General features: G+C 43.1%; 1 protein-coding gene across 2 annotated transcripts in view; it reads left to right on the top strand.

The window, feature by feature from the left end:
• KIAA0895 (KIAA0895 ortholog) overlaps nucleotides 1–19,720 on the top strand; it is an 89,778-nt gene that overhangs the window by 23,952 nt on the left and 46,106 nt on the right. The window contains exon 2 of one of the 2 annotated variants that reach the window (XM_030204153.1): nucleotides 2,140–2,822. The exons of the other annotated variant lie outside the window; for it this stretch is intronic. Within the exon in view, the coding sequence (XP_030060013.1) occupies nucleotides 2,140–2,822 (683 nt within the window). The remainder of the gene's footprint in view (nucleotides 1–2,139; nucleotides 2,823–19,720) is intronic. 2 annotated transcript variants of the gene reach the window in all.

Raw genomic sequence — 19,720 nt, forward strand, 5'->3', positions numbered from 1 at the left:
AGTTGGACATGGGAGCGGGAGGGCAAGGGAGAGAGGACCATCTGGACATGGATGGCAGGGCTCAGGGAGAGAGGGGAATTGCTGGATAGGGATGAATGGAGGGGACAGAGGAGCATGGATGGGAGGGCAGTGCTCAGGGAGAGAGGGGATGGATGGCTGGAGGGGGGCCAGGGGAGCCAAGGGAATCGCTGGGTGGGTATGGATGGCTGGAGGGGGGGCAGGGGAGCCAAGGGAATCGCTGGGTGGGTATGGATGGCTGGAGGGGGGGGGCAGGGGAGAGAAGAGAGTTGCAGGACATGGATGGAGGAGAGGGAAGGGAGAGAGAAGAAATGCTGGACATGGATGGTGGGGAGGGAAGAGTGAGGAATGAGCTGAGATGAGGGAAAACGAGAGGAGAAAAACTGCACATGGATGAAGAAAATAGGCAGAAGCTGGATCGAGTGGACAGCTTTTACTTATGGATGTAGGACAAGAAATGAAGAAAAAAGGCGGAAAGTAAAGAAATAAATGGAAAGGAAGCCCTGGAAATGGAGTTAAGGGAACAGATAGAGAGCAGCAGAATCAGAGAATGGGACCAATATGGAAAGAAAAACAAAGTCACCAGACAACAAAGGTAGAAAAAATCATTTTCCATTTCATCAAGCAGATCAATCCATAGACTGGTGGGTTGTGTCCATCTACCAGCAGGTGGAGATAGAGAACATGATTACATGTCCCTGCGGCTTGCGCTATATTGGTCAGACGAAGAGAATGTTCAAAGTGAGACTGTCTGAACATAAACATGCCATAACATCTGGAAAAATTCATATGCCTTTAGCTAAGCATTGCACAGAAAAAAATCATGCTTTTGCAGAGTTGCGATGTGTGATTATAGAATATCTGGAACCTAATGGCAGAAGAGGAGATATATCTAGGGTCTTGCACCAAAAAGAAAAAAAGTTGATTTTTTTGGCAATAATTCCCCATCAATAACAGAGGTACTAGGGGGAGGTAGCTGATGCAGCTACACCTGAGATACAATAAAGGGTCCTCTCCTGCTGTTTAAACGTACCACTACTGTCCGTTTACTGCTGACATAGGCTTAACCACCCAGACACGGAGCTAGCAACAGTTTTGCAGTTCTGCATTCACCACCTATGGCAGACCCAAAAACCTCCCTTCCTGGTATCCAGGACCCAGTTGACCACTCACTGGGACTTATTTGGTTTGCCCGGTGCCCTTGACACAGTGTATGGACTTGCTTTTAGTTGTTTTTTTTTTGAAAGCTTTATTTCTATGAGAAGAAGAGGAGTAAAGCCTAAAATCAATTGCCAATACTTGATTTTTTGTTTGTTTTTAATGTATTTTTCATGGCAGTAGAGGGCCCAAGGGGGAGGGATTAGGGACCTGAATACCCCTTTCCTCCCCCCCCCCCCCCCCCAGTGAGGGTTCCATGGAGGTCTGCTGCTAGTAGGCCTCACCAGACTAAAGCCTGTGGGGCTGCAGAGGGTAAAAACTCTGACACACTCAACTTGAAGGGATGCAGGCTGTAGACTGCACCCTAGGGAGTCACACCTAAGGGGCATATTGCAACAGCCCAGACCTATATTATCTGCTGGAGAATATTGGAGAATTCCAGACTATACCAGCACTTATACTGTTGATGTCACTGGAATAAATCTGTATCTCTGCCTCTATGAGCTAGTAAAGGGACTTGACCATTGGTCTGGGCTGGACTGGCAGGATAAGAAAAAATTATACAAGGATCAAGAAATGTCTCAGAGTAAAACTTTAACAAAACTGGAGGATTTTTGACCAGCGGAAGAAATTGGTAGAAAGATACTTTGCTTTACAAAATGGGCCAGATCAGTTTTGGAGGTTCCCCTCATCCCCCCACCCAAATAAAATCCCCACACAACCCATTACATTGTTTTGTGGGAGGGGGGGGAGGGAGAAGGAGTAAAGGCTCTATAGCATAGAATCTTAAATACAGTGAAACACAGCATTTAGGGAATTCCTCCTTTGAAACTACCTCTCCTACTCTTTTTTTCCCCCGCCCCACCATGCCAATTTCAAATTAAATGGCTCATTATATACATTAATATATTTGAGCACCAAATATGTTTAGCTAATGCTCTTTGTTTTTTTCTTTTAACACAGAGAAGCTCTATTGGCCTAAAGTTGAATTTTCCAAGAAGTCAGTCTTGAGTCCAGAATACGAGCTGGCCCTGGAGACTGATGGGAATATTCGTCAACCGTCTTCTGGAGCCTTAAAGGACATTTTCATAACAGGAACTAGGAACTATAGTGTCCTACAAAGCAGAGAGGGAAAAAAGCACCACTTCCAAAGGTACCCATCAGCCCATCACAAAAGGCATCGGAAATCTGCAAAGACTTCTAGCACTACATGGAATAACGAACACCTTAAGAGCAAAGCTCCACTGCCATTGCCAAGCCATGCATGGTACTGGAGCACCAAGCCACTGCCCACCTTTATCACTGGCACAGCATCCAATGGGTCAAAGTTTACACACAGTATCAGCATTTCAGGGACCAATGCACGATTATCACCAAGGCCTAAAAGCAAGGCCATGAGACATTGTTTCTTGAATTTGATGAAACCAAAGCCAGTCCAGCTGTCAAAAGATCAAGGTAAAGAAGGTGAATACTCCAGGCGAAAACATTGCATACTAACTGCGATCAAGCCTTTTAACTTAGAGAAAGAGAAGATAAAATTCTTCAAGTCAGAGTTTACGTGCAACCCTCGGTTTGAGTATTCAAATCCGACACTGCCAAACCTGCTGACAAAGCACAGCAACGCCTCCAGTAAATTTCTGAAGCAGGTACGGTGACAAATACCGTAACTAATGTGTAGTGCTTTGGTGTGGTTGAGGTATATGATTTCTATGATGTGAAACAGGTACCTATGTTTAAGTCCACGTATCTAATCGAGGTTCTGTCCTGTTGACTCCATGCTGGTCTGGGGATTTTGGTTTAATCTTTGCACTGAATATATATTCTAGCCGGCATGGAGGTAATCTTATAAAGGTTTTTCTGTGTGTAAAGATTTTTTTTTTAAATAAAATGGTGCAGGGATATACCCATGTAAAAAGTATGCATGTTGAAACAACGTTCATACTTTTACATGAACCACATTAGAGCGTTCCTGGGGGCATACAATACATGGGTACTCGCATACAAATTTGCACCATCTTCAGAATGGATGTAAATTTGTGCATGTGAATTTGCATGCTATGGGTGTTGGATCTGGTTGCCTGTTATATAAAGCAGTAGTTCTCAACCTTTCTTCTATTGTGACACACCTACCAGATCTTGTTCATGTGTGTGTGACACATGCAATCTGTGGCTGAGTGGAAGAAAAAAAAAGCCCAAATACAATTTTATTGTAGGTAAAAATGAAGTTACGGAAATAAACTTAACAGTGTATTTTTTTATAAACTGTTAATGAAATCTAAATTTTACTTCTTTCTCACAAAATTTTTAATCTTTGCTTACCTTATCAGTGAGAAATCTGGGACTGATGTACTGCACACAGTTTTTCACTATATAGTTGAATAGTAGAAAATTTTACATTAAACTTACTGTCAGCAATCCAAGATTTCTTTTTACCTTTTTCTAATGTCTATACAAAGGAGAGCTAGGATATTTTCCTTCACAGCTTACCATACAAAAACCCATGAATTCATATTCTGGTATCTCCTCAGTAACAGCGACACAAAATCCCCCCCCCTCCCCCCAACTGCCAGAAGCTGTTGAATAGCTTATGTCCAGCAATTTGCACTGCTCAGAACATGTACAGGAAACCTTCCATAGCATAACAGTCCCAACTGTCAGGGCACATACACTTCTTACTGGAAAAGTTAAATGTCACTGCTATAAAACCCCGCACAGAAACTACATCCCTCACCTCTGTCACATACACAGGCCAATGCATACCAGTTAGATAATAAAGGACCAAAAAGTGTAAGATTATGTGGATTTAGCGCAAGCATTTTTGGTAATATTTCAAGGTGTGAGTTAAATTAATGTACAGTATTTCCTTGTCCCTTGGAGCGATTACAGTCTGTCCATGAGCTAATGGAGGGTTAAGTGACTTGTTCAAGATCTCAAGGAGTGTTGGTGGAATTTGAACCCTTCCAGTCCAGTAGAAATGGAAATCCCAAGACGTCACAGTAGACCAACACAGGAGAAATAAAAATGCATTTCTTCTTCTGAGCAAACTTCAAAGAAATGCATATTCTCAAAACTGATATTAAAAATGAAAATGAAAATCTTTTTACCCCTATTGTATGGGCAGTTTTTTTCCTAACTGGTCATGGTCTCGGTCTCTTTCCACTGTTCTTTTTTTTTTTTAATGTTCTCCCAAATCCTTTTCCAGTGTCTCCTTTCCCCCCCTTATTTTCTTCCTTTCTCCCTTCTTTCCCTACCTTGGCATGGTTCATTCTCTTTCCACTGTTCTTTTTTTGATCTTCTCCCAAATCCTTTTCCAGTGTCTTCTTTTTATCCCCCTTATTTCTTCTCTGCCTTCTTTCCCTACTTCTATCTCTGATATTGATTTTTTTCCCCTTTTATCTTTTTTCCCATTTCTCTCTTTTTGTATTAATAAATTTGTATTATGAAATTTGTATACAAAACTTAGGGGATCTTTTACTAAAGATTAGCTCGAGTTATCTGCAGCAGGGCCCTACTGCAGATAACTCGAGCTAACCTTTAGCAAAAGACCCCCTCAACTTATAGCAATACAGAGAACTAAAAAAAAACCAAGTACCCCACACAAATGAACCAGCTAATGGAAACACTAGAAAGGAGGCGCATCATGACTCTTCAGCGCGCACACCTCATAAATTCTCTAGTTTCCCCCCTATCCTAGTTCTGCAACAAATCAGACAAATGAGTCAATTCCTCACAAGTAGGATCATAATGTCCATGAAGACGATCAGTAAGAATCTCCAGTTCTTGCAGCCGAGCAACCCAGCCAAACCAGTCTATAACAGTAGGGCCCACTTGCAGCTTCCAGTGTGTGGCTGTCTCACATTTAGCTGCTGCCAAACACAGGTGTTTAAGTCGGACTTGCCAGCGGAGACTTCTTCGATTGTGCAACCCCAATAAACGGGCCCAAGGGTCCAACGCAAAAACCTTCTCTACCCCTTTGTCAAACCAGTGACCACTCCCCTCCAAAAAGTCTGTATCCTCCCAAATTCCCACCAAATATGGAAAAAGGTGCCTTTGACTTCCAAGCACCACCAGCAAACATCTGTAGACTTTTGTGGAAACATAGCCAACATCCGATCAGGTGTGTAGTACAAGTGGGTGACAACCTTATAGGCATTTTCCTTTGATGTAAGACTACTTGCGGGGACCGGTGAAATTTCTGTCCCCATGCAACCTCCAATGTCCTCCATCCCCACCGTCTCCATAACAAAAGAAATATCCATTTCTGAAGGTTATTTAGTTTTTATTGAGTTAGTAAAAATACAAATACAAACATCTGCCCAAAACAGGCATATTTAACAATATATTTGCCCTCCAGTGACAACAAATATATATGCACCCAACATGTCTCGGGACATCAGAGCAACACAAAAAAACCATGCTGTAAGCTACCTACTGCGTGCAGCTCCACTCCCTTCTGTTTTACGTGAAATAAAAGATCTAATTTCAAAATTAAACCTCAGAGTATTTCTTGTACTGTAGTAATAGAATCCTCTGGATTCTATCATGTTCCAGTGCCTTGACTTTCTATATGCTGATGATCTGGTGGGGGGAGGGAGTTACAGAGATCCACTCTAAGGAAGTGAGTCGAGATTGTTGAACCCTTGTGATCAGTAGTTCTAGCTTGGGGAAGCTGAGATATGGACCCAGAGAATAACCAGCTGGTGGTAGAAGGTAAGAGTGGCATGACCATTAAAATATAAGTCAAAGGGTCAAACATTAACACTGTTTCTGAATATATAGAAACACATTTTGAAATTACTAAATTGAAACATCTTGAGTTTACTTTAACAGACAGAAGTGTGTGAAACATTGAATCACTTTCCCCACCAAAATGGCTAATTAAATGCTCTGTTAGTTTTTCCCTATTTTTGAAGTCTGTGTTTAATCTTCACTGCCACCCCCCCACCCTTTTTTTTTTAGTAGGGGTAAAAGCAGGACTCGAAGAAATCTAGCTCTGGGTTTAGCTTTGTCTGCTGGCAGGCAGGGGAAAGCTGAGCTCCACTGAGCAGAGTGGTGCGGCTGAGACAGGGTTTCTCTCAGTCTCTGTAGAAGCTGCAAGAGATAGAGACAGAGACAAGCTCTTATAGTCTGCCTCACACATGGCTGCTTCTCTACAGTAACAACACCAATACCTACAAACACACGATCTCTGCTTTCTGTCTTCAAACACTCAAGAGGAGCAATGATCAGACGGATGATCTCTCTTCTTGCGCTGCAAGACCCACTATCCAGAGACTTGTTTTCTCAATCCAGACCATGAGATTGACTCCTAGCCCTAACACCTTTTCCGGTCAATTCTGATCAAGTGATTTCTTTCTGGAGGGTTTGGAGCCAAAAGGAAAAACTTCTGAGACTGAATCTAGTGGAATTGTTTTTTGTTTTCTCTGAATTTACCAAGTAGCTGCTGCTTCTTCTTTGTCTTGTCCCTGGAAATCTGTGTAGTTTGTAGGGTGTAGGCCTTGGATTCAGCTCTCACCACAGAAGGTCGCATCACAGGGTTCTTCAGCTGCTACTTTCCTTCTGAGGAGCATTGGGAAGGGGTTAGAGACTAATTTCTGTGTGGGTGCAAGTCCTGGAAAAAGAAGTTGTGCCGCGCCAGGGGGCAGGCCTGGGAGGTCACCCAGTCGCCAGTCACCACACGCATACGCCTGTAGATCAGGTGACCTGATGCTGCTGGCCCAGACACGTGTGGCTGTGCTGATCAGGGAAGAGGAGGAGGCACCAGCGACCATGGCACAAGGAGACCTGGAGGTATGGTCTGGTATAATTTACACTTCTGTGGGAACCCTGTAGGAACTTCGTCCATCCCTGCGGGAGTCCCATGGATCTGGAGGATTCCCGCGGTAACCATGGGATTCCCATGCACTTAAAGACATAGAAGATTTCTGCCCCTCCCAAAATACATGCTTTCATTCACTCATCAACAAATCCTGTTCCCTTTGGTAACATAAACACAAACTGCTCAAATTCCTAACCCCATGAAAATCTATAAAGCAGGGAAATAGGCCTCCCAGGTTTACCCAGTGCCATCCATATATTTTCAAAGTGTTCAGTATCATCAGGGTCAGACTTAAGCCAGCCTTGACCTGTCATTCATATAATGCTTAATCTGTAAATAAGGAAAAAGATCCCCAGAGTGTAACACATATAAGGTTAGCAATTTCCCCAAATGGGATAAACTCCACCACATCTAAAAATTGTTGAAAATTAACTAACCCTCCTGCTTCCCAACGGTAGGACACCCTGCTTCCCTCCCTGCCTCAAACCCGGGCTCGTAATGAATTGATAAGAGCTTCTCCCCTGAATACCTAACTTGCCCTTCACTCTACTCTAAATCCTCAAAAGATGAAGCATAAAGGGATTAGCAATACTCCAAAATCAGATCTGAGGGATCTCAGAAAGCCATAGCAAATGCTTGAGAGGAAATGAAGAAAAGTGAGCGTGCTCTAATCGATCTTCCCCCTTCTGCGGAGATAACTCCCAATCTAACAGTCACCAAAGTTTCACTGCCTAATAATACCAAAGTAGATTTCGCCCTCTCCCGTGGAGTACTCGTGGCGAAACCATCGAGGGTCGTCTGGACTGTTTGGGCAGCCGCAGTCGCAGATGGTAGGCTTTTGACTACCCCCTTTCTTTTTGTATGCGGCATCTCTAATCGCGGAAACTTTCAAATAAAGGGTAAGTCCAGGGAGCCTCGGTGATCGCTACCGAGTTGCGTCCGCCATCTTGGAACGCCCCCAGTCTAAGACCGAACCCAGAAAGACTGCAGAAGATTTACAACGGGAGCTTTTTGCTCCAGCGGAGGTAACCCTGGGAAGTATCTGGGCAATGTTACAGCATTTAACTACAATTACTATGAAAGCTGCTTCGGATACAACTTCTTTGGTAACAAAAGTTGATTTCTTGAATGACTCTGTAGAAAAGATACGGCAGGAAGTGAGTTCTCAGAGAACTGTTTTTCAACAACAAATTGACTCGTTAAAAAATTCTACAGACAGCCTGATTAAGGATAAAATTATTCTACATAATAAATTAGACCAGCTTGAAAATTTTAACAGGCGCCTTAATTTGAGAATAATAAATTTTCCAAAAATTCCAGAGGTGAGTGCACTTGAACTATTTAAAAAATACCTTTCTGAAGTTCTCAATTACTCCTCTGATTTGATGCCTCCGATTAACAAAATATATTATCTCCCAATTCCACAAAAAGAGGAGCAGAAGAGAAAATCAGAAAATCAACCTATACAACCTCCTGGATTACAAGACTTGACAGCCTTTTTGGAACAGTCTATGAGTGATGTTCAGTCTCGCACTACTTTGCTAGTATCCTTTGTTTTTGAGCAGGATGTTAACTCAATTATGAAATTATACTTTAAAAATGCTCTTAAAGAATTCCTCGGAGCGCGAGTGTGGATATACCCGGACGTGACAAGAGCTGCTCAAGAAAAATGTAAAAAGTTTCTTGCATTGAGAGAAGAGACTAAATTGCTGGGAGCTAGTTTCCTATTATCGTATCCGTGTAAATGTTTGGTAAAATATAAGGGTAACAAATATATATTTTATGATCCGGACCAGCTGAAAAGTTTTGTTGAATTAAAGAAAATTGTCAAGTGACTCCTAGGGAAAGTTTTGAGAAATATAGTTTAACCGTGGATTAGCGTTCAGGCCTGTTTGCTTATTTAAAATATTATTCTGTTCTTCTCAATTTTAAGAATTCCCCTCCTTCTTTTAGTGGTCTAAGAAGAGAGGATTAATTTCTAGTAAATGTATTTGCTTCGTATTATTGGTGTTACCCTCATGTTTCTATTGCAAGAAATTCTTGTGAATGTATTGCAAAATATAAATAAAAAAAAAAAAAAGGAGCATCCAAATGGGCCCGATCCTCCTCTGACAAAGTAGGGAGAATCACTCTGGCTAAATAATTAGCACTAGCCTCATCAGCACCCCTTTCCTGCTCCTGATACAACTTCTGGTAAAAAATTCAAAAATTGCGCTTGACTATCCCCATCAGTTTAAACAAACCCATTGCCCGAATTGCGGATTTTCCTAATCAGCTGAGCCTGCCTTCTATCTCATAGAAGTTTGGCCAGCAAGGTCCCTGACTTATTGCCAAATTCAAACATTCTCTGTCTCAGTTTCTGATGTTTCCATTTACCACCTCCCTAACGCCTCGTGAACCAAATTCCTTCCAAACCAACATACTTGGAGACTGATGATGTCTCTGTTTTAAAGAGAGCAGGCATTGTCACAATTGCAAATGTCTCCAATCCCTCTCTTGTCCTACGAGCCCCTCATTTCACTAAATGACCATGTACCACCACCTTAAGGACATCCCAAAGGCAACTGTCTGAAACTTTCCCATTATCATTATTCTGCAAATAAGTATAGATCACTTCTTTGATGTCATCTCAAACCTTTTGATTGCCCAATAAGCATTTATTCAGCCTCCAACACCTGTGTATGCTGTACCCCCTCCCATAATAATTCTACCCACACAGAAAAGTGATCTGAAATATGAATGGAATCAATCTGTGTATCCTGAACTGAACCCCACAATTCTTTCTGACACCAAATCTGATCAATTCTAGTATCTGTTTCAGCTGGGTGAGAATAAAATGTGTATGTTTTCTGAGTGGGATGAGAAAGACGCCACATATCAATCAAATCCAGTCTCTTAAGATGCAATAAAGCTTTCCTATGCTGTTTGCTATAATCCCGCCTCCCCCTTGAATTATTCCAAAAACCATCTGGAGCCAAGGTAAAATCCCCTTCTAAAATAACCCACCCCTTAACAAACTCCAATAATGGCTCAACTAAAGATCTAAAAAAAGGGGGCCTGACCAGAATTGTGTACAATGTGTATATATGGATATATATATATATATATGTGTGTGTGTGTATATACTCAACATATTTCTCTCCACCAATAATTTGTAATCTCAATTACTATGTAAGCTGCATTGAACCTGCTTTGAGTGGGAAAGCGCGGGGTACAAATGTAATAAATAAATAAATAACTAAATTAGGTGCATACAAATTAATCAAAGTAAGCTGATGACCCTGCAGTTTACCTGTCACTGCTAAGCACCTGCCTGCTGGATCCTTGTACATATTCTCCACTAAGCACAAGTAGCCTTAACTAAAATCACGAACTCCCCCCCCCCCCCCACCCATTCTCCCTCACCCTGTCCCAGTATGGGTACCACAGAGGTCAAACTGCTTATGACCCAGTACCTCTAGTTCACAAGTGTGTTTTCTGTCAAAATATAATATCCCACTTCAAGCCTCAAAGCTTATTAAACACATACTATGCTTCCTCCCCATTAATGTTCAAGTCCCTACCCAGAAATGGCCTCTCAGCAATTGCCCTCCACCAGGAAACCCCTGATTATGCTGTCCATTCTGCCCTCTCACCAGCCCTCCCGCAGAGAAGAGACTCCACTGTCAAAGAGCAGGACATCCAATCCCTCTAGCACTCATACTCCCTCCACAAGCATACCCCCCATTCCACATACACACGCCCTCACATACATATATCACCTGCTGCCACAACCCCAAAAGCAATGTAAAAAATATATATAGAACAACAGACTCAACCAAAGTCCTCTGTCCCTCAATTAGGCATCTTCGTGGTCCTAAGGGAAGCTCAAACGAGAGCCCAACACTTGCTACCACTTAGATTAGTCCCTCATCCGCTGACTCCTGGAAGACTTCCCAGCAATGGTGCTTGCAGGAAGATCGATATAGCCCAGATCTGCCAAATCCGGCCAGGCCTCCACGCATGTCTCCATGAGTCTTGACCTTGCAGCTATTGTAATCCATAAGCCAAATGGGAACAACCAGCGCTACCTGTGACCCGCATGTTGCAAATACTGAGTCACTGGCAGCATGTCTCTCTGTTTCTGTAATGTAGAGCGTGCCAAATCCTGGTGGATTGAAACATTGCAGTTCTCCCAGACAAAGTCCTTTTGAGCTCTGGCCTTGTAGAATCTCTTCTTTGTAGCAAAATTGTGTGAACATACAGCAACGTCCCTGGGAGCTGCATCTTTGTGCTGCCCCATATTCCGGTGCGCTCTATTAAGCTTGATCATCGGGCACACCGCCTGCTCCTCAGATTGCACCAGGGAAAGGCATACATCTGTCACAATTTTAGCACAGTCTTGGTATTTTTATACATTTGGGATTCCACGAAAGAGTAGATTATTTCGGTGGGACCGTTTTTCAAGGCCTTCCACCAAATTAAGCAACTCCTGACGTTCCTGACACCATTGCTGGGTCGAGGTAGCTAGTGATTTCCCCCCGGTCCTCCCAGGCTTCCATGTGCTCCTCTGTGTGTTCCACGCGGTCTCTATCTCACTCACATCTCTCCAGAATTCGGCCAACACTTTCTGTAAATCTCCCCAGAGTTTCTGCTGTCAGCTCTCAGAACCAGCCTATCACCACTTGCTTGGTGACCTCCTCCTTCCATCAAGCCCGACAGAACTGCTACCTCCTCATCATCAATATTGAGGTGCTCTGACACCATGTTGGAAGTACTGGTCCCTGCATGCCGGCCCTGAGATCTGCATCCATCATCACTCGCCTGAGAGGCACCTATTTAAAGCGCTCCAACTTTTTCCTGGTCGACACTACTGTTAGCAGTGTGGCGATACTCCAATACATCGCAAAAGGGTGTAACAGAGGGAGAATGATGCCTTAATATCCTCTCTGCCAACAGAATTTGGAGCCTAAGCGTCCATACTCTATTGATGTCACTTTCTTCTCTCATTTCTCTCTTCTTTACCTCTCTGTCCACTTATATCTAGATTTTACCTCTCTTTTGACTCTTTTGGAGGAGTGGCCTAGTGGTTAGGGTGGTGGACTTTGGTCCTGGGGAACTGAGTTCAATTCCCACTTCAGGCACAGGCAGCTCCTTGTGACTCTGGGCAAGTCACTTAACCCTCCACTGCCCCATGTAAGCCACATAGAGCCTGCCATGAGTGGGAAAGTGCGGGGTACAAATGTAACAAAAATAAAAAAATTAAAATCAGGCCTCATTGTCTACCTACTAGGTTTACATATTTCAATCTTACTCCTCTCTAGTAAACAGATTCCTTCCCCAGCCTTCTGTTCCCACCTTTCTTTCAATCCCCAGAACTTAATTTCCAATTCTCTTTACTTGACTCCCTTTCTAGTTTTCATGAGTCTTCCTCTGCTTCTTATTCTATCACTTATCCCCTTCCCTAGCCACAAGTTTGTTTGTTTTTTTATATTCCATCTCTTATCCTGTACTTAGAGGAGGTAAAAGGCAGTATGGGAGGCTATTTCTACTTTCTGTCATTCCTTCTCAGACCCACCCCTTTCATTTCTCTTATCCCTTCCCTCAGAGCTTCCGTGACTGCTTTCCATGTGGGTGCTCTCCTTGCCCTCTGGTGGCCAGAACTGGTGGCTGCTATGGACTGTTTTCTGCTGTCTTCCATGTTCCAGACTTCAGTGAGTCCAGTCTGGATGTTCCAGGTTGCCAGCCTTGCTCTGCTGGGTTGTTCTGGAACAGCACCCTTACTTGGCTGGTGATTTACTGCAGCTGTGGGTCAGCTGCTGAGGGGCTTATTAGCTTCTGTGAGCCTTGCTTGCCTTGCCTTGGTATCAAAGGTCATCCATGAGTTCCTGGTGGTTTGTTGGAGTTCCACTGAAAGTTTCCTTTGTGTTGGACCCTGCCTGTTCCTGGACTTTGACTTTGCTTGCTTCCTGTGCCTGTGACCCTTGGCCTGGACCTGGACCTGGACTTTGCTTTCCGCCTGCCTATAGACTCTGGTTAGTTTATGGATTACCCGTGTTTGCTGCCGGCCCCTTTGACATTGCTGTGCTACTGGATAATGTTTACTGTTTACTATTAAAGCCTCTTCTAGTTATATTCTGTGGTTCCTGCCTGTTGTGTTCAGCACTGCTTTCTGCTTGGGTGATTTGCCTGCCGCTGCCGCACCTCGACAGTGGCCCAAGGGTTCACAAACCTAGTTCCTGCTGGGAGAACGTGACATTCCATGTCTTTAACAGTTTTTATACCATTTCTGTATCTCACCCCCTTTTCTATGCCTTGTCTCAAATACTGCAGCCCATCTAATACACCTTTTTTATATACCCCATCTAGTTGCCTTTGCCATCCCTGCCACTCAGTCCTTAAATCCCTATTCCACCATCCCCAAATCCCTATTCAGTTGCAAGTTCCCCACATTCCCACCCAGGGCCAGATGCACTAAACTTAACGAGCCAGCAACGTGGTTTGTAAACCAGTTCTAGCCAGTCTAGCAAGCAAGTAGTAAAACAAGACTTGCACAAAAGGGTTCTCCGAGCCATTTTCCTGTCACAGTAGCAGCTAACGAAAACGGAATGCAAATGATCTACAGGTTATTATAATGAGCTAATTAGTATTATAATGCGCATGCAAGGCAGATGCACAGCCATTTTCCGACTCCATGCACTGTGGAAAACCTAACTGGAGGTCTGCACCTCTCGTTGGGGCTGCTGTGAGCGGGACCCATGCAGAGGAGGACGCCCATCGCAAAAATCGGAAGAAAAAAAAAACGTCCAAGTGCTCATCAGGGACGTCCTTGCAAGTACCTAACTCTTGGACGTCCTTCACTCAAAAAAAAAAAAAGGATGTCCCTGACGAGCACTTGGACGTTTTTTTTCCTTCAGATTTTGTGATGGGTGTCCTTCTCTTGGACGTGTTTTTCTTACATGCCCGAAATGACCACCGCCAGAGAGAATTGGGGATCGAGACTTGCGAGGACGCCCAAATCAAAACTATTTAGATGTCCCTTTCAATTATGCCTCTCCAGGTCTCTCTCAGCCAATCACAGCACGTCTAGTGAAGGACGTGTATGAAGCCGTCTTTGGCATGTGCAGAGCAGCCAGCATAACGCTTGGCTGCTCTGTGCATGCTCAGCTGGCTGACTGGCTTCCCCTCCTTAGGAAGGAAATCGCGTGCAAATGAGCTAACAGCGAGCAGCTCATTTGCATGCAATTTCCTTCATGCATGCCCGTTTTTTACTGATTCGCTAAGGGATCGGTAAGGGAAGGGCTCTTTCCATGGAGTTAGTGCATCTGACTCCCAGTCCCTCTCTACCCAAACCGTGAGGTCTTGTTCTCCTTAATCTCCATCCCCATCTAATCTCAATTCTGAAACCTATTTTTCTTGGAGGGTAGGGGAGAATGACCTTGTCTCCCTCATAGGGTTCGTCTCCTATTATATCAAGACCATTGGATCATGTTCATTCCTTCTGTCTCATGCCCTCAGGCTCAACCTATCTCATCACCCTATGTATCCTCCTTTTAAAACTCACCCTCTCCACCCAGTGATCAGAGCTGACAGAAAAAGAAAGGGTGCTGGGTTGGGTGGAAGGTCCTCGGGTCATCTCCTCCTGTACAGACAGCAGTAGCAGTGATTTTTGATCACAATAAGGGGGCAGGACCCTACATTTCTGGGCCAGCTGTTGGCTTTACTGGTTGCGGTGGAAATACAGATAGGTTCAGGATGCAGTGCTGGTGGGAGTGGAGGGGAAAACGGACCTGCAGCATTTCCAGCTTGGGCTGGTGGCAAGGATGTGGGGTTGGGAGGAAGCAGAATTAGGGAGCGATTATATAGATTTCAATTACCTGACTCCCTGCTTTGTGCTTTCCCTAGCTGGCAGGCACATTAATTAAGGAAAGCATAAGCTTGCTGAGTCAAAATTTGGTGACACTAGTTGAGTACCACTGATATAAAAGCATATAGGTGCATATATTGCTTGTCTATGTGCATGTGTTGTCCTGACTTGTGCTTAATGTACATGTGAATATGCTTCATCAGCTGCCAATGGTTTAATTTTATTTACTATCTTGGGGGAAAAAACAGAAATGGTCTTAAATTGGCAATTGCTTGGTCTTTAATATCCCTCAGTTGCAATGTTTCCCATTCATTGTTTTTAAGAGGTTTTAAAAAGCATTAAACAATTAGTTTCTTGCAGTTGGGTGAGTTGAGACTAAACCTGTAGCTGTGGCTTTCCATGCTAGTCCCAGTGGGTGGCGCTCTTTCTTTGTTTTTGCTGTTTATAGACTAGTGGTTGAATTAGAAAGTTGAGAACTAACTTCCAGTTTCAAACTTTTTTTGTTGTCATCCTGCTGAACTTTCAGCTAAGTTGGTACAGACTTAGGTTGGGGCCACAGTACCATGAGCTCGTGGCTACCTGAGATTTTTCCTAATCTTACAGATTCCAGCCCAGATCTGGCCAGCTACGGTAGCTATACAAGCCACTGAGTCTGGTTGATCAGTGTCGTCCTTATGAAGTGACTGAAATTCCCACTCAGATTCTGAGTATGCTCCCATCATAACATCCATGTCCAGCCCATGAAAGATCAGATTCAGACAGAAAAAAACATTTTACTGTATATTCACTACCCCCCCCCCCCCACACACACACACACAGTGGTATTAGGACTCTGTAACAGATCATAATCTGTATGAGAGAGAATTGGTAAAATGTAGCAAAATGCAGACTTTTATATTGTATAGTGCGAAGCAGTGCTTTTTATGCTTGGCATTCTCTCAATCATTTCATTGAGTTTTTGTGAAACAAATGTATTTATTGTTCAGAAACTATGCATCAAACTACTCAAATGTCCAAAAATACATAAAGTGTCACCAGCCCAGCCACAAAATATAGATCAGATTCAACACATTTCTACTACTACTACTCATCATTTCTATAGTGCTACTAGACATATGCAGTGCTGTACACCTGAACATGAAGAGACAGTCCCTGCTCGACAGAGCTTACAATCTAATTAGGACAGACAAACAGGGCAAACAAGAGATAAGGGAATATTAAAGTGAGGGTGATGAAATAAGGGTTCTGAACAAGTGAGTAAGGGTCAGGAATTAAAAGCAGCATCAAAAAGGTGGGCTTTTAGTTTAGATTTAAAGACGGCCAGAGATGGAGCTTGACATACCAGCTCAGAAAGTCTTTTCCAGGCATATGGTGCAGCAAGATAAAAGGAACGGAGTCTGGAGTTAGCGGTGGAGGAGAAGGGTGCAGATAAGAGAGATTTACCCAGTGAATGGAGTTGCCGGGGAGGAATGTAGGGAGAGATGAGAGTGGAGAGGTACTGAGGAGCTGCAGAGTGAATGCACTTATAAGTCAATAAGAGGAGTTTGAACTGTATGCGGAAACGGATAGGAAGCCAGTGAAGTGACTTGAGGAGAGGGCTAATATGAGCATAACGACACTGGCGGAATATTAGTCGTGCAGCAGAATTTTGAACAGATTGAAGAGGAGAGAGATGGCTAAGTGGGAGACCTGTGAGAAGCAAGTTCTGGTAGTGTGCTCAGAAAGGAAAGGGCGAATTTTGGTGATATTATAGAGAAAGAAACGACAGGTTTTAGCAGTCTGTTGAATATGTGCAGAGAAGGAGAGGGAGGAGTCGAAGATGACCCCAAGGTTATGAGCTGATGAGACAGGAAGGATGAGAGTGTTATCCACAGAAATAGAGAATGGGGGAGGAGGAGAGGTTGGTTAAGGCGGAAAGATAAGAAGCTCAGTCTTGGTCTTGTTTAGTTTCAGATGGCGCTGAGACATCCAAGCAGCAATGTCAGACAGGCAGGCTGATACTTTGGCCTGGATTTTGGCTGAGATTTCTGTTGTGGAGAGGTAGATCTGGGAGTCATCAGCATAAAGATGATACTGAAAACCATGGGATGAGATCAGAGTACCAAGGGAAGAAGTATAAATGGAGAAAAGAAGAGGTCCCAGGACAGATCCCTGAGGTACACCAACTGACAGTGGGATAGAAGTAGAGGAGGATCCTCTAGAGTATACACTAAAGGTAAGCTGAGAGAGATAAGAAGAAAACCAGGAAAGAACAGAGCCCTGAAATCCAAGTGAGGACAGCGTATCAAGGAGTAGGCTGTGATCAACAGTGTCAAAAGCAGCAGATAGATCGAGAAAGATGAGGATAGAATAGAGACCTTTGGATCTGGCCAGGAACAGATCATTGGAGACTTTAGTAAGCGCCGTTTCAGTTGAATGAAGGGGGCGAAAGCCAGATTGAAGTGGATCAAGAATAGCTTGAGATGAAAGAAAGTCAAGGCAACGGCGGTGAACAGCCTATCAAGTATCTTGGATAGGAAAGGGAGGAGGGAGATGGGGGCGATAGTTGGAAGGACAGGGTAGGGTCCAATGAAGGTTTTTTTAAGGAGTGGTGTGACTACGGCATGTTTAAAGGCATCAGGAACAGTCACAGTGGAAAGTGAAAGATTGAGGATATGACAGATAAAAGGGATGACAGTAGGAGAGATAGTGTTAAGTAGATGGGTGGGAATAGGATCAGAGGAACAGGTAGTTTCAAGGAGGAAAGAAGATGTTTAGTTTCCTCTTCAGTGATTTCAGAAAAGGAAGAAAAGGAGGCAGGGTTCCAAAGGGTTCTCTTAGAGTTAGGTACTAGAAAGTTTTTCTTGGTAATTGGGCTACAATGAATTCAAAAGGATTCTCATGTCTTGCTGAAAGAATTCAGTTACATGAACCAGTTGACTGCTTTCTACACAATATCCATTCCAAATCAAGACACACAATCCTTTAGTGGGACATCAAGTGTTCGAACATCAGTTGAAAGCATGAAGGAAATTATCAGTGTTTAACAAACCAAAGCAAAACAAAAAAAACTTTTTCACTAATTTACTCTTAAAGAAACTATGCTGACAGATATACTAAAATCGTGAAATAGTTGTTTCACAAAAACACCATAGGTAGAAAAAAGTGAAAAACAAGTATAACGTGCAGAAAATTATCAAACCCACAAAAATCAATACTCAGATACACTAACTGCTGTTACTACATCCTCCGCCAAACAGTTCCAGAGCTTAACTATTCTTTGAGTGAAAATATATTTTCTCCTTTTTGGTTTAAAAGTATTTCCATATAACTTTATTGCCTGTCCTCTAGTCTTTGTACTTTTTGAAAGAGTAAAATATTGGTTCATTTCTGCTTGTTTTACACCACTCAGGATTCTGTAGACCTCAAGCATATCTCCCCTTAGCCGTCTCTTTTCCAAGCTGAAGAGCTCTAACCTCTTTAGCCTTTCCTATATGAGAGAAGATCCTTCCCTTTTATCATTTTGGTCACTCTTCTTTGAACCTTTTCTAATTCCGTTTTGAGATACAGCAACCAGAACTGAATGCAGTGCTCAAGGTGAGGTTGGACCATGGAGCGATACAGAGGTATTATAGTATTCTCTGTCTTATTTACCATCCCTTTCCTAATAATTCCTAACATCCTGTTTGCTTTTTTTGGCTGCTGCCGCACACTGGATAGAACATTTCAGCATATAGTCTACAACAACACCTAGATCTTTTTCTTGGTTGCTGGCCTCCAAGGTGGACCCTAGCATCACTTTGCATTCGTCCACATTAAATTTCATCTGCCATTTGGATGCCCAGTCTTCCAATTTCCTAAGGTCTTCCTACAATTTTTCACAGCCCGCAAGTGTTTTAACAACCTTGAATAGCTTTGTATCCTCTGTAAATTTAATCACCTCGCTCGTTCCATTTTCCATATCATTTATAAACATGTTAAATAGCACCAGTCCCAGTATAGATCCCTGCAGCACTCCACTATTCACCCTTCTCCATTGAGAGAAATGACCATTTAACCCTACCCTCTGTTTTCTGTCAAATAACCAATTCCTAATGCACAACAGAACATTGCCTCCTATCCCATGACTCTTTTAATTTTCTCAGGAGTCTCTCACAAGGAACTTTGTCAAAAGCGTTCTGAAAATCTAGATACACCAACCGGCTCACTGTTATGATTGGGGTCAGAACCCCTCTCAAACTTACCTCTTTCCTGGGGGCAGTGGCGTAGCCAGACTGCCAATTTTGGATGGGCCTGAACCCAAAGTGGGTGGGCACAAATGTTTCTCTCTACCCCCCTCCCCCAGCAAAATTTAGTCACGCTAATCAGATGCATTTGTCACACAGGGTAAAGTGCTGCTTTTCAGTGCATCAGATTTCAGAAAATTTATTTAATAGCCTAACACCCTTTTCAGTGAGCTTTCAGAGGCCAAAACCTCCTGCCTCAGGTCAGTATAATGCTGTTACGGTATCCTCTCCTGACCTAAGGAAGGAAGTATTGGTCTCTGAAACTTTATTAACACAGGTACCATATTACTTTATCCTAAATTAAAAATAAAATTATTTTCTTTACCTTTGTTGTATGGCCATTTACTTTTTCTCATTGTGTCGCTCCCAGTCTCTAGATTCTGCTTTCCTTCGTTTTCGCTTAACTCTTCTGCCACGGTTTCCTGGCCATTTGTCATTTTTCTCTCCTTTTTCTTTGCTTTCTTCAATATTTCTCTGCCTCTCTCTCTCTCTCTGTCCTGATTTAATTCATTCTTACTATCCATTCTTTAATTTCCTTCATCTACTTATGGCTTTTCATCTTTTTCTCACCCTTGTTCTCCCCATGCCCCTTCCTCTTATTCTCCAGTCTTTCAC

The sequence above is a fragment of the Microcaecilia unicolor genome, chromosome 1 (assembly GCF_901765095.1).
Source record: "Microcaecilia unicolor chromosome 1, aMicUni1.1, whole genome shotgun sequence".
Classification (NCBI taxonomy): Eukaryota; Metazoa; Chordata; class Amphibia; order Gymnophiona; family Siphonopidae; genus Microcaecilia; species Microcaecilia unicolor.